Genomic DNA, 14,521 nt, shown 5'->3' on the forward strand with positions numbered 1-14,521 from the left:
GGAAGGGGAATCCCCCTCCATAAGGACTTGAGGTACCAAGTCCTTATCCAGGGTCACTTCCCTCCTTTGTTTTTTAATGCTACTAGGACCAGCTTGAGTCACTGGACCCCTGTCACACAAAATATCTGTCCAGATAAGTCTGTTTCTGGCATCTCTTTAAGATTTGCCTAAAATGGCACATGGCATTGTCATTGTAAAAGTCACCAGCACAGATTGCAACTGCTTTCTCAGGGTGATGTTCCTTTACATATGAATGCACCTTAGTCCACATTGCACAAATCTCCTTGATCTTTGAAGAAGGCACCTTCTTCCATCTCTCTTCCTCCTCCTCTGAAGCAATTTCCTGAGCTGTGGTCTGTAGCTGTTGCAGATGAAGCTCTTGCAGCTCATCAGTGGTCAACTCTTGATTGTGGTCCTCTACCAACTCTTCCACATCCTTGATACTCGCATCCAACCCTATGGAATTCCTCAGTGCCACAGTTGATTGCACAGCAGGTATAGGGTCGACAGGGTCAGCCTCAAACCCCTCGAAATTCTTCTTTTGGGCACAATCTGGCCACAATTTTCCCCAAGCAGAGTTCATCATCCTGGAAGTCACTCCCTGCCAAGCCTTATCTATAAGGCTTATGCAGTGAAAGATATTGAAGTGATTCTTCCAGAACTCAGAGTCCAAGGTTATGTCAAAGCACCTTTGAAACATTGCTTTGGTGTAGAGTTTTTTGAAGTTTGCACTAATCTGCTGGTCCATGGGCTGGATGAGAGGAGTGGTGTTAGGAGGCAAAAACGTCACTGTTACACAACTGAATTCCTTAGACAATTGGTCTTCCAAGTCTGGAGGATGAGCAGGGGCATTGTCCATTAACAGGAGGCACTGGAGTGGCAATTTATTATCCAGGAGGTATTTCTTCACACTTGGGCCAAACACTTCATTGAACCATTCCAGGAAAATTTTCCTGGTGACCCATGCCCTACTGTTAGCCTTCCACATCACACACAATTTACTCTTGACAACAGTTTTTCTTGAACACTCTGGGATTTTCAGAGTGATACACCAGTAAAAGCTTCACTTTGAAATCCCCTCTAGCACTACCACACAACAAGAGAGTTAGCCTGTCTTTCATAGGCTTATGTCCTGGGAGTGCCTTTTCCTCCTGCGTGATGTAGGTCCTCTTTGGCATTTTCTTCCAAAAGAGGCCTGTTTTGTCACAATTGAACACTTGTTGGGATTGGAATTTTTCAGACTCTACATAACCTTTGAATTCCCACACAAATTTTTCAGCCGCTTGTTTGTCTGAACTGGCACCCTTACCACGCCTTTCAACACTTGTGTATGCCACTTCGCTTCTTGAATTTTTCGAACCAGCCTTTGCTGGCCTTAAATTCACCAACATCAGCACTTGTTTCAGGCAGTTTCTTCATGAGATCATCATGCAACTGCCTTGCCTTTTCAAAAATTATCGACTGCACAGCACTATCTCCTGCTCTTTCTCTGATCCACACCAGCAACAATTTCTCCACTTCTTCAGTTGTTTGGGATCTCTGTTTGGTTATTGCATTCACCCCTTTTGCAACATCAGCTTCCATGATTTCTTTTCTCTTTGCCACAATGGAGCTGATCGTTGATGGTGCCTTCCTGTACATCCTGCCGAGTTTGGCAATGCGTATGCCACTATCGTATTTTTGAACGATTTTTTTTTTATTTCTATGGTGTTCCTCACTTTCTTTACCAAAGGACTGGTACTAGGAGCTTTTTGGGGGGCCATGGTGGCTTATTTAGCAGTCACACACAATAAAAAAAGGGCCAAAAACAACAGATTATTAAGAAATGTTTCGTTTGACCTCACAGGATATGTTCACTCACTAAGAAACAACGAGACACTGCCTGAGAATGCATGTGGGAGGCAGCTTTGTGTGCATGCTGGGCACTGGACAGGTTCCATACCATCGACGAAAATGGAGGAAATCGACAAACATGGAACCAAAATATTGACAAAAAAAGTTGGCGAAAATGGAAATTGGTTTACTGTTAATTATGACCATGGTTTTATTTTGTCTGAAAAAAGAGTAAATCTTAAATTTTTTGTAATGAATTCCAACTGGAGTGCAAGTGTAATATAGAAGAGGCCTGGAGGTGTGATTAATAAACAGAGGAAATGTTGTTTTAGTGCCTGGAATGTCTGCAGTGTTTATTTTTCACTTTTTAAATTGAAATTTTTTGAATTGCGTAAAATTGCACAAATTACTGACTTCTGTGCACTATATAGGGTGGTTCTGATAGTTGAATGGAGGGTTTCTTGTCCTCAGTCAATAGAATGGAAGACATGAAAGGGAAATAGTTAAGAATTTGGTTGAAATGAACAATGGAATTGGCTTAAAATAGGACTCAAAGTGGGCAAAATCATTGTTGCTTAAATTGTGCCCAAACTGCTAACTTTGTGTCTGTGTAATTCCATAAGTTTTCCACCAAATTTCATACTTTTGGTATCATTACCTTCAAAAGAAGATTCTCTGCCATTTTATAAGATTTTTAAATTAATTTAAATTGGACACTAGGAGCAGTTTTAATTTTGGGGGTCTGGACTGTGAAAGGGTTAATAGCTGAACAATGCATGAGAGAGTTGATGGAGGTGTGTGGGATCTTAGGGTATGGGAGCTACCTGCCTGAGCCGGGTGCCTTAGGGTGTATGGACACACGAGACATGCAAAACCTCGCTAAAAAACCTCGCCTCACTGCTGTAGCTTGTATAACCATAGCAGGATACTGTAACAGGTGTATGGTGATTCAGGCTGAAGCAGGCTGGTCACAGGCAACTTGACTCGACCTCTGCAACCTCAACTAGGTGAGTACACGCGCACACACACACACACACACACACACAGAGGAACTTTTTGATAAGAATTAAATTAGCTATTTTCTGCATCTCAGATACTACACCTGTGATGTATTTTAAAGGTTAGTTAATGGTTTACAAGGTTCCATCTTGCACTCTTTAAGAACCCTTGAAAAAAAAACTGATAATTACATAATTTATTTTCCTTGGGCCCACTGTAATAATTAATTACTAGGCTCACGGTGTCTTAAGTGATGACCAGTAAGAAAAGTGTTAAAAATGGTGGTGCTTTTCCTTCTTGTCATTAAGCTGTCCAGAGTTATTTTAGGTGAACACCACTTTTCTCTTATTGTTTTATATACCGTGCTTGGAAAACACTGTTTTGATTAGTTTTCCAATCCTTAGTAACTCTACATTCATAATCTTGATTTCTTATAGAACTTGATTCAAGCATTGTAAAACGTTTTCAGTAAGGGATATGTAATACAGTTTTCCTCAAGTTATTTGGATTCACTTAATGTGAATTTGCTATTATACAATGTCCTATTTTTATCATTAATTCTATATTTGTGATATATATTCATCATTGTACACTATACATTTATAATATACTATTTTACTAAGATTTCTTTGACGTTTGAAGCATATTTTACGGCTCACTTATATTATCAGATATCTTCTAACCTGTCTATGAAAGCTATATATACAGGATTTTTTTAAGGTTTATGGAAAATAGTTCATCCAAAAAACAGTTTCATCACATCCATTTTTTGTTAGAAGATTTCATGCCTAAAAAAAATTACTGGACTATAGTTCAGTGTTTTTAGCTATATTCACATGGATTTCAAAATTGCTTAAAATCACACCAGGGGTACAATTTTTTTATGCTGATTGAGTGTGTGTGATGCGAGAACACAGTATGTGAATATAGAGGCACCAACCTGATGACATATCTGCCTTGAGAGAAGCTGGCACACAGTGCACCTTGGCCATTGAGTTAAGTGTCTCGAGCAGCTTCTCTGTTCTCTTGTAGATTTACTGGTATAATCACCTATCCCGGGCCTTTTCTAAGAGGTGGTCCGGTCTTAGCTCCCTGTTGAGGGAGTGTCTCAGACCAATGTCTGCCATGGGAGGAGATACAAGTACCTTCTCGTCTTCTGGGACCAGCTGTCCCCAGGCCTAGCTCCATTCCCTGCCCCCACGGGGCTCAGAGGGAGAAGCTAGGCACCTTGGGCTGCCACTAACCCTGCCCACATTGGGCTTGTAGGGTGTGGCAGCTGCATAGCAATAGATGTCAGGAGGTACAAAGGTAGCAAGCACTACAGGATCTTTTTGGAGTCACACCCAAGCTTTGGGCATTAAGCCCGAGCACTGGGGAAGCTCAGGAGTGCCTCTTGCTGTGTGTGTTGCTGCTGCTGCTACTACTACACTTGTTCGTTGCACTCTCTCTAGCAGCTTCTATGTGAATGATAAGAAAGAGATGATTGTGGATGTTATGAATGAAAAGAAGCTTGATGTCCTGGCTCTAAATGAAACAAAGCAGAAAGGGGTAGGAGAGTGTCAGTGGGGAGAAATAAATGGGATTAGGTCAGGAGTTTCTAAAAGAGTTAGCTAAGGAAGGAGTAACAATAATGTTGAAGGGTAAGTTAAGGCAGGAAAAGGATGAATATAAGCATATAAATTCAAGGATTATGTGGAGTAAAATAAGGGTTGGATGTGAAGAGTGGGTTATAGTAAGTGTTTATGCACCTGGTGAAGAGAGAAGTGTAGAGGAGAGAGATTTTGGGAAAAGTTGAGTGTGTGGGGAGTTTTAAACCAAGTGAGAGAGTGCTTGTGGTTGGGGATCTCAATACTAAAGTGGGTAAAAATGTTTGAGGGAGTAGTAGGTAAATTTGGGGTGCCAAGGGTAAATGAGACTGGGGAGCCTTTAATTGAACTGTGTAGAAAGGGGTTTAGTAATAAGTAATGCATATTTTATGAAAAAGAGGATAAGTATGCAAGATATGATATAACATGTAATGAAAGTAGTTTTAGATTATGTATTGGTGGATAAAAATTTGATGGGTAGGCTTCAGGACGTACATGTTTATAGAGGGGGCAATGGATATATCAGATCATTATCTGGTTCTAGCTACAGTTAGAGTACGAGGTAGATGGGACAAAAGGAAAATAGCAACAGTAAGTAAGAGAGGTGAAAGCTTGTAAACTAAGGGATGAGGAAGTTAGGGTGAGATTTAAGCAACTAACTATTGGCAGTCAGGTGGGCTAGTGCAAGTATGGGTAGTGGGGGGGAGTTGAAGAGGGATGGGATAGTTTTAAAAATGCAGTTTTAGAACGTGGGGCAGAAGTTTGTGGCTATAGGAGGGTGGGTGCAGGAGGAAAGAGGAGTGATTGGTGGAATGATGAGGTAAAGGGTGCTGTAAAAGAGAAAAGGGTAGCTTATGAAGGTTTTTACAAAGCAGAAGTGGTGTAAGGAAGGTGGAGTATATGGAGAGTAAAAGAAAGGTGAAGGGAGTGGTGAGAGTGCGCCAAAAGGAGAGCAAATGATAGAATGGGAGAGGCTCTATCAAAAAATTTTACTGAGAATAAGAAAAAGTTTTGGAGTGAGATGAGCAAGTTAAGAAAGCCTAGGGAATGAATGAATTTGTCAGTTAAAAACAGAATAGGGGAGTTAGTAGATGGGGAGCTGGAGGTATTGGGTAGATGGCGGGAGTATTTTGAGGAACTTTTAAATGTTGATGAAGAAAGGGAGGCAGTAATTTCATACACTGGCCGGGGAGGTATAATATCTTTTAGGAGTGAAGAAGACCAGGATGCGAGTGTGGGGTAGGTGCGTGAGGCATTACGTAGAATGAAAGGGGGTAAAGCAGCTGGAACTGATGGGATCATGACAGAAATGTTAACAGCAGGGGGAGATAGTGTTGGAATGTTTGGTATTTTTGTTTAATGAATGTATGAAAGAGGGGAAGGTACGTAGGGATTGACGAAGAACGTGTATAATTCCTTTATATAAAGGGAAGGGGGACAAAAGAGATTGTAAAAATTATTGGGGAATACAGTGGTCCCTCGTTTTTCGTAATTAATTCGTTCCAGAGAGTGTGACTATTATTGAAATTGATGATTTGCGAAACCATTTTCCTCCTAAGAAATAATGTAAATACAATTAATCTATTCCAGACACCCAGAAGTTTACTGAGTATACCAGGAAAAGTGTATGGTAGGGTTATTATTGAAAGAATTAGAGGTAAGACAGAATGTAGGATTGTGGATGAGCAAGGAGGTTTTAGAGTGGGTAGGGGATTGTAGATAGTGTTTACATTGAAGCATATATGTGAACAAGATAAAGGTAGGGAAGTTTTTATTGCATTTATGGATTTAGAAAAGGCATATGATAGTGGATAGGGGAGCAATGTGGCAGATGTTGCAAGTATATGGAATAGGTGGTAAGTTACTAAATGCTGTAGAGGTTTTATGAAGATAGTGAGGCTCAGGTTAGGGTGTGGAAGAGAGAGAGAGAGAGAGAGAGAGAGAGAGATTACTTCCCAGTAAAAGTAGTCTTAGACAGGGATGTGTAATGTCACCATGGTTGTTTAATATATTTATAGATGGGGTTGTAAGAGAAGTAATTGCTGGGGTGTTTGGGAGAGGGGTGAGATTAAATTATGGGGAATCAAATGCAGAATGGGAATTGACAGTTACTTTTTGCTGATACTGTGCTTATGGGAGTTTCTAAAGAAAAATTACAAAGGTAAGTGGATGAGTTTGGGAGTGTGTGTAAAGGTAGAAAGTTGAAAGTGAACATAGAAAAGAGTAAGGTGATGAAGGTATCAAATGATTTAGATAAAAATTGGATATCAAATGGGGGATGGGGAGTATGGAAGAAATAAATGTTTTTAGATATTTGGGAGTTGACGTGTCAGCGGATGGATTTATGAAGGATGAGGTTAATCATAGAATTGATGAAGAAAAAAAGGCAAGTGGTGCGTTGAGGTATATGTGGAGACAAAAAAACGTTATCTACGGAGGCAAAGAAGGTAATGTATGAAAGTATAGTAGTACCAACACTCTTATATGGGTGTGAAGCTTGGGTTGTAAATGCTGAAGCGAGAAGGCGGTTGGAGACAGTGGAGATGTCCTGTCTAAGGGCAATGTATGGTGTAAATATTATGCAGAAAATTCGGAGTGTGGAAATTAGGAGAAGATGTTGAGTTAATAAAAGTATTAGAGGGCTGAAGAAGGGTTCTTGAGGTGGTTTGGTCATTTAGAGAGAATGGATCAGAGTAGAATGACATGGAGAGCGTATAAATCTGTAGGGGAAGGAAGGCTGGGTAGGGGTTGTCCCCGAAAAGGTTGGAGGGAGGGTAAAGCAGGTTTTCATGGGCGAGGGGCTTGGACTTCCAGCAAGCGTGCGTGAATGTGTTATAGGAGTGAATGGAGACGAATGGTATTTGGGACCAATCGAGCTGTTGGAGCATGAGCTGGATTCAGGGAAACTGGTTAGCTGGACTTGAGTCCTGGAAATGGGAAGTACAATGCCTGCACTTTAACCCTTTGACTGTCGCAAGCCCCCTTTGTGAAACTCATTCTGTCGCAAAATTTTTGGGAAAAAAAAAAATTATTTTTTCTTTCGAAATGATAGAGAATCTTTTCCCAATGGTGATAACACCAAAAGTACGAAATTTGGTGGAAAACTTGTGAAATTACACTCCCGCAAAGTTAGCAGTCTCGGCGATATATACACATCGGCGATTTTGCTGATTTTGAGCCCTGTTTTTGACCAATTCCATTGTTCCAGTTGACCAAACTCATAGCTATTTCTTTAGAACTTCATTTTTTCTATCAGTTGAGTACAAGAAACCATCCATTTACCGATTTGAACTACCCAGTAAAGTGGTCAGAAATTGGCAATTTGGCCAATTTCACGCAAATTTAAAAAGATGCCAGTTTCAAAATAGGGTTCAGAATAAACAATGTAGACATTCTTGGCACTAAAATAACATATCCTCTATTCATTAGTCACGTCTCTAGGCCCCTCTTATATTATTATTGCTTTCTATTTTGATTTTTTATTCATACAAAAAAATACAAAATTTACTATTATGCAGACTACTGCATTATTGTAAAAATGGTATAAATAATATCAGTGCACTAGTGAAAGAATATTAGGCTCCCCAGTTGACGTGTATTGGACGTGTAATGTGATTTGCTTACTCCTGAACATTGGTAAAAATCGAACATTTCCACTGCTTTGAGCTCAATTTCAAGGTCGTTTTCATCGTGAAACTAATCAAAGTCATCTCTATTTCTGTAATGCGTTTTCCATTTTATCACGTGAGACCATGAAAACGAGAATACAACAATAAATACTATACGAAAATACACCTCAAAGTCGGCGTTTTAATTAAAAAGAACGGTCAGCTTTTTTTCTCATTATGCACTGCGTGCTGCAGGATTTTTTTTATGTGGTGCACACTGACACTGACCCATTCTCTCACATGTGGGCCTACCAGCTTTCTCCTGCTTGATTTGAAGCCGCTAGAATTTATGCATATTAATACCCAACTCGGTACATCATCAGATGCAGCATTCTTCACCTGACCTCAGCCGGACTATAAATACTCGCGTTCCTTCCACCCCAGGTAGTTCTGTTTGTGACTTGAAAAAGCCCACTGTGTGGGCGAAACGTAGTCAATAAAGGATCACATTATACTGCATCTGTGTTTATATTGCCATGGTGCCAGTATGGCAAGACCTTCTCCTCCACTCTTGCTTCTGGGCAAGATGAGTGCCCTAGAGGTAAGATTTGTACTTGAATATGATGTAACCATTATACCCAAGGTGATTACAGTGTGTCAGAATGCTGGGTTAAGGTCATCAGGAGGGAAGGAGTACTAATTGTTTCAGTTGTGGCTGTACTGGCTGAGCAGCTAAGGGTGTGCATGCTTTTGTTATGAATAGGAAAATTCCTAACTTGTATATATTCTGTATATACCTGTCTAGAATATATTCCTATTTTTGTAATAGTAGTTTAACCTGTTGAGAGGGTTAGTGAAAGCATTTCAGAGACTGAGGACGGCCAGTCATGAATATAAGTATTCCCCTAGATTTTAAAAGGCCTTATTTAACCCTTTTAGGGCCCAGAGGCCAAATTTCAAAGTGCAAACCAGGGTCCAAGAATTTAAAAAAAAAAATTTTTATTTTTTCTTATGAAATGGTAGATAATCGTTTTCTGAAGGTAATAAAACAAAAAGTACAAAATTTGATGGAAAATTGACAAAATTATGCTCTCGCGAATTTTGATGTGTCAGTGATATTTATGAATCTGCGATTTTGCCGACTTTGACTCCCATTTTAGGCCAATTACATTATTCCAGTCGACCAAATTCTCTAGTATTACTTCTATTCTATCGATTGAGCACAAGAAATTGCCAAGTCAACTGTTTCAACTACAGAATAAAGTAATCGGAAATTGGTAATTTGGCCAATTTAACACAGTTCAAAATATTCCAATTTCAAAATAGGGTTCAGAATAAACAATGTAGGTATTCCTGGCACTAAACTAATATTTCCTCTGTTCATTAGTTACGTTTTGAGGCTTTACAAATGAATTCCATTTTGATTTTTTATTTACTTAATTAATTTTTATTCAAACTAAAAAATAGAAGATTTACTGTTATGCAATATTGTAATAATTGTATAAATATCATCACCACATTTGTGAATGTATATTAGACCCACCAGCTGGCGTGTATTAGACGTGTGAGGTCGTTTGTTTACTCTTGAACATTGGCAAAAATTTTACATTTCTGCTACTTTGAGCTCAGTTTCAAGCCATTTCCAGTGCTAAAACCAATCAAAATCATCTCTGTTTCTGTAACATATCTTCCATTCTATCAAATGAGACCAAGAAATCACAAATACAACTATAAAAGACATACGAAAAAACACTGCAAAGTCGCTGTTTTAATCGAAAAACACGGTCTCAGTTTTTCTCTCTCATACACTGTGTGCTGCAGGATTTGTTTTATGTGGTGCACACATACCACATAGATGTATTCTCTCATATTTAGGCCCAAATTTACCACTCACAGCTTATCAGAGTGAGCTGAGCTCATGGCATAGATCTATGGTTTGAACCCTGAACGTAAAGCCGTAGAACTATGGCACGGACTCTGAAAGGGTTAAGCTATCCCACACTAGGACATGTAGTGAGAATGATACCATCGAAGTGAAATGGTGAAAACAACATAACATAATTTTATTTGCTTTTCAGCTAGAGGAAGCTAAGCAACTGGTTCGTGATGCAATAGCTGGTGGTGTATTCAATGACCTGGGTTCAGGTTCCAACATAGATTTGTGCATTATTACAAAGGATGGTGCAACAATGATTCGGCCCTATGATGTTGCCAATGTGAAGGGGCAGAGGTAAGGAAATTTCGTATCTATATTGATGTAACATTATCTTATGCTAAGAGATGTATGCAAATTCTTCTTGGGGCATCCCTATCTCAACATTTTATCATTGTTTTACTAATTACAGGATCCAGTCCTTAGTACTACTAGAACTGTGCATTGTAGTTACCACCCCGAGACTAAAAGTACTTTCTAACATCCCTATGTCTTGTCTGTCTTTAGCTGTCACCTATGTTCCTAGGCTTACCCTCTTCATTTATCAAGCATCCTGTCTCCATACACTGTAATTCTCAGTGTTTTGTATGTCATGGTGGTGTTTTCCTTGGCTGTCCTCTTCTAGTGTTGTATGCATGAGCATGGGAATGTTGCATCTTGCAAGGTTTGTTGAATTGTGATGTTAGTGCATTTCAGGCAAGATACCATTTGAATTTGTTGTTGAATATATTTCCTTTTCTTCTTTTTTTTTTTTTTTTTTTTTTTTTCTTCTTTTTTTAGGGGGTGGGGAACTGGGGATCACTCTACCTTTGCAGACAGCTAAAATGTTAACCCTTTAGGCGTGGGTTCTGTTGTACTACGGTATCGAAGTATGGGTTGGTCCTATAGACTACAGTAATCTCAGCTCACTCAGATAAGCTGTGAGCAGTAAATTTGCGCCTAGATATGAGAGAATTGGTCTGTACAATAAGTGTGTACCATATAAAAAATCCTGCAATAAGCAGTGCATAATGGGGAAAAAAAATTGTAACTCTGGTTTTGGTTTACAACAGTGACTTTGCAGTGTATTTTGTATGGAGACGAATGGTATTTGGGACCTGACGATCTGTTGGAGTGTGAGCAGGGTAATATTTAGTAAAGGGATTTAGGGAAACCGGTTATTCTTATATAGCTGGACTTGAGTCCTGGAAATGGGAAGTACAATGCCCGCACTCTAAAGGAGGGGTTTTGGGATATTAGCAGTTTGGAGGGATATGTTGTTTATCTTTATACGTATATGCTTCTAAACTGTTGTCTTCTGAGCACCTCTGCAAAAACAGTGATTATGTGTGAGTGAGGTGAAAGTGTTGAATGATGAAAGTATTTTCTTTTTGGGTCACCCTGCCTCGGTGGGAGGCGGCTGACTTGTAAAAAAAAAAAAAAAAAAAAAAAAAAAAAAAAAAAAAAAAAAAAAAAAAAAAAAAAAAAATCTCCAATTCTTGGCCTCATTTGATAGAATGGAAGATTGGTTTTTTTTCAACAAACCGGCCGTATCCCACCAAGGCAGGGTGGCCCAAAAAGAAAAATGAAAGTTTCTCTTTTTAAATTTAGTAATTTATACAAGAGAAAGGGTTACTAGCCCCTTGCCCCGGCATTTTAGCCGCCTCTAACAACACGCATGGCTTACGGAGGAAGAATTCTGTTCCACTTCTCCATGGAGATAAGAGGAAATAAACAAGAACAAGAACTAGAAAGAAAATAGCAGAAAACCCAGAGGGGTGTGTGTATATATATGCTTGTACATGTGTGTGTAGTGTGACCTAAATGTAAGTAGAAGTAGCAAGACATACCTGAAATCTTGCATATTTATGAGACAGAAAAAAGGGCACCAGCAATCCTACCATTGTGTAAAACAATTACAGTGGACCCCCGCATAACGATTACCTCCGAATGCGACCAATTATGTAAGTGTAATTATGTAAGTGCGTTAGTACGTGTATGTTTGGGGGTCTGAAATGGACTAATCTACTTCACAATATTCCTTATGGGAACAAATTCGGTCAGTACTGGCACCTGAATATACTTCTGGAGTGAAAAAATATCGTTAACCGGGGGTCCACTGTACTCACTTGGCAGGACGGTAGTACCTCCCTAGGCGGTTGCTGTTTACCAACCTACTACCTAAAAGAATGGAAGATATATTACAGATATAGAGATGATTTTGATTGGTTTCAGGATTTAAAGTAGCTTGAAATTGAGCTCAAATTAGTGAAAATGATAGATTTTTGCTGATATTCCAGAGTACAGAAATTGTCACTTGTCCAGTATGTGCCCAACTGGTCAATATAATGTGTGTCCACAAATGTGCTGACATTCTTTATACAATTATTACAACAATGCAGTAGTATGCATAGCAGTAAATCTTCTATTTTTTGTGTGGATAAAAATTCAGAATGGAAAGCAAGCATAATATAGGAGAGGCCTGGGGACATAACTGATGAATAGATTAAATGCTCCACATTTACAAATCCAGCCCACTAACAGAATAAACATTACCGAAGCAATAAGCTTTGATAATTCTATTTACTCGCATGCAAGTCCCACTCAAATCCAACCCCTCTCACTCACGTATTTATGCAACCTTATTTTGAAACTACCCAAGGTTTTAGCTTCGATAGGACCTTGGGTAGCTTTAAAAAGAGATTGAACATATTTATTTATTTATTTATTATTAATTTGGAGTTTGGGGTGCCAGGTGTAAATGATAATGGGAGCCCTTTGATTGAACTTTGTATAGAAAGGGGTTTAGTTATAGGTAATACATATTTTAAGAAAAAGAGGATAAATAAGTATACAAGATATGATGTAGGGCAAAATGACAGTAGTTTGTTGGATTATGTATTGGTAGATAAAAGACTGTTAAGTAGACTTCAGGATGTACATGTTTATAGAGGGGCCACAGATATATCAGATCACTTTCTAGTTGTAGCTACACTGAGAGTAAAAGGTAGATGGGATACAAGGAGAATAGAAGCATCAGGGAAGAGAGAGGTGAAGGTTTATAAACTAAAAGAGGAGGCAGTTAGGGTAAGATATAAACAGCTATTGGAGGATAGATGGGCTAATGAGAGCATAGGCAATGGGGTCGAAGAGGTATGGGGTAGGTTTAAAAATGTAGTGTTAGAGTGTTCAGCAGAAGTTTGTGGTTACAGGAAAGTGGGTGCGGGAGGGAAGAGGAGCGATTGGTGGAATGATGATGTAAAGAGAGTAGTAAGGGAGAAAAAGTTAGCATATGAGAAGTTTTTACAAAGTAGAAGTGATGCAAGGGGGGAAGAGTATATGGAGAAAAAGAGAGAGGTTAAGAGAGTGGTGAAGCAATGTAAAAAGAGAGCAAATGAGAGAGTGGGTGAGATGTTATCAACAAATTTTGTTGAAAATAAGAAAAAGTTTTGGAGTGAGATTAACAAGTTAAGAAAGCCTAGAGAACAAATGGATTTGTCAGTTAAAAATAGGAGAGGAGAGTTATTAAATGGAGAGTTAGAGGTATTGGGAAGATGGAGGGAATATTTTGAGGAATTGTTAAATGTTGATGAAGATAGGGAAGCTGTGATTTCGTGTATAGGGCAAGGAGGAATAACATCTTGTAGGAGTGAGGAAGAGCCGGTTGTGAGTGTGGGGGAAGTTCGTGGGGCAGTAGGTAAAATGAAAGGGGGTAAGGCAGCCGGGATTGATGGGATAAAGATAGAAATGTTAAAAGCAGGTGGGGATATAGTTTTGGAGTGGTTGGTGCAATTATTTAATAAATGTATGGAAGAGGGTAAGGTACCTAGGGATTGGCAGAGAGCATGCATAGTTCCTTTGTATAAAGGCAAAGGGGATAAAAGAGAGTGCAAAAATTATAGGGGGATAAGTCTGCTGAGTATACCTGGTAAAGTGTATGGTAGAGTTATTATTGAAAGAATTAAGAGTAAGACGGAGAATAGGATAGCAGATGAACAAGGAGGCTTTAGGAAAGGTAGGGGGTGTGTGGACCAGGTGTTTACAGTGAAACATATAAGTGAACAGTATTTAGATAAGGCTAAAGAGGTCTTTTTGGCATTTATGGATTTGGAAAAGGCGTATGACAGGGTGGATAGGGGGGCAATGTGGCAGATGTTGCAAGTGTATGGTGTAGGAGGTAGGTTACTGAAAGCAGTGACGAGTTTTTACGAGGATAGTGAGGCTCAAGTTAGAGTATGTAGGAAAGAGGGAAATTATTTCCCAGTAAAAGTAGGCCTTAGACAAGGATGTGTGATGTCACCGTGGTTGTTTAATATATTTATAGATGGGGTTGTAAGAGAAGTAAATGCGAGGGTCTTGACAAGAGGCGTGGAGTTAAAAGATAAAGAATCACACACAAAGTGGGAGTTGTCACAGCTGCTCTTTGCTGATGACACTGTGCTCTTGGGAGATTCTGAAGAGAAGTTGCAGAGATTGGTGGATGAATTTGGTAGGGTGTGCAAAAGAAGAAAATTAAAGGTGAATACAGGAAAGAGTAAGGTTATGAGGATAACAAAAAGATTAGGTGATGAAAGATTGAATAT

General features: G+C 39.2%; 1 protein-coding gene across 1 annotated transcript in view; it reads left to right on the top strand.

The window, feature by feature from the left end:
- The window catches only part of LOC128688118 (proteasome subunit beta type-7-like), a 75,742-nt gene that overhangs the window by 39,659 nt on the left and 21,562 nt on the right, over positions 1-14,521 (top strand). Inside the window, exon 5 of the mRNA XM_070086582.1 lies at positions 10,109-10,256. Coding sequence (XP_069942683.1) covers positions 10,109-10,256 — 148 coding nt within the window. The remainder of the gene's footprint in view (positions 1-10,108; positions 10,257-14,521) is intronic.

Source organism: Cherax quadricarinatus, chromosome 19 (assembly GCF_038502225.1).
Source record: "Cherax quadricarinatus isolate ZL_2023a chromosome 19, ASM3850222v1, whole genome shotgun sequence".
In the NCBI taxonomy this organism is placed as follows: domain Eukaryota; kingdom Metazoa; phylum Arthropoda; class Malacostraca; order Decapoda; family Parastacidae; genus Cherax; species Cherax quadricarinatus.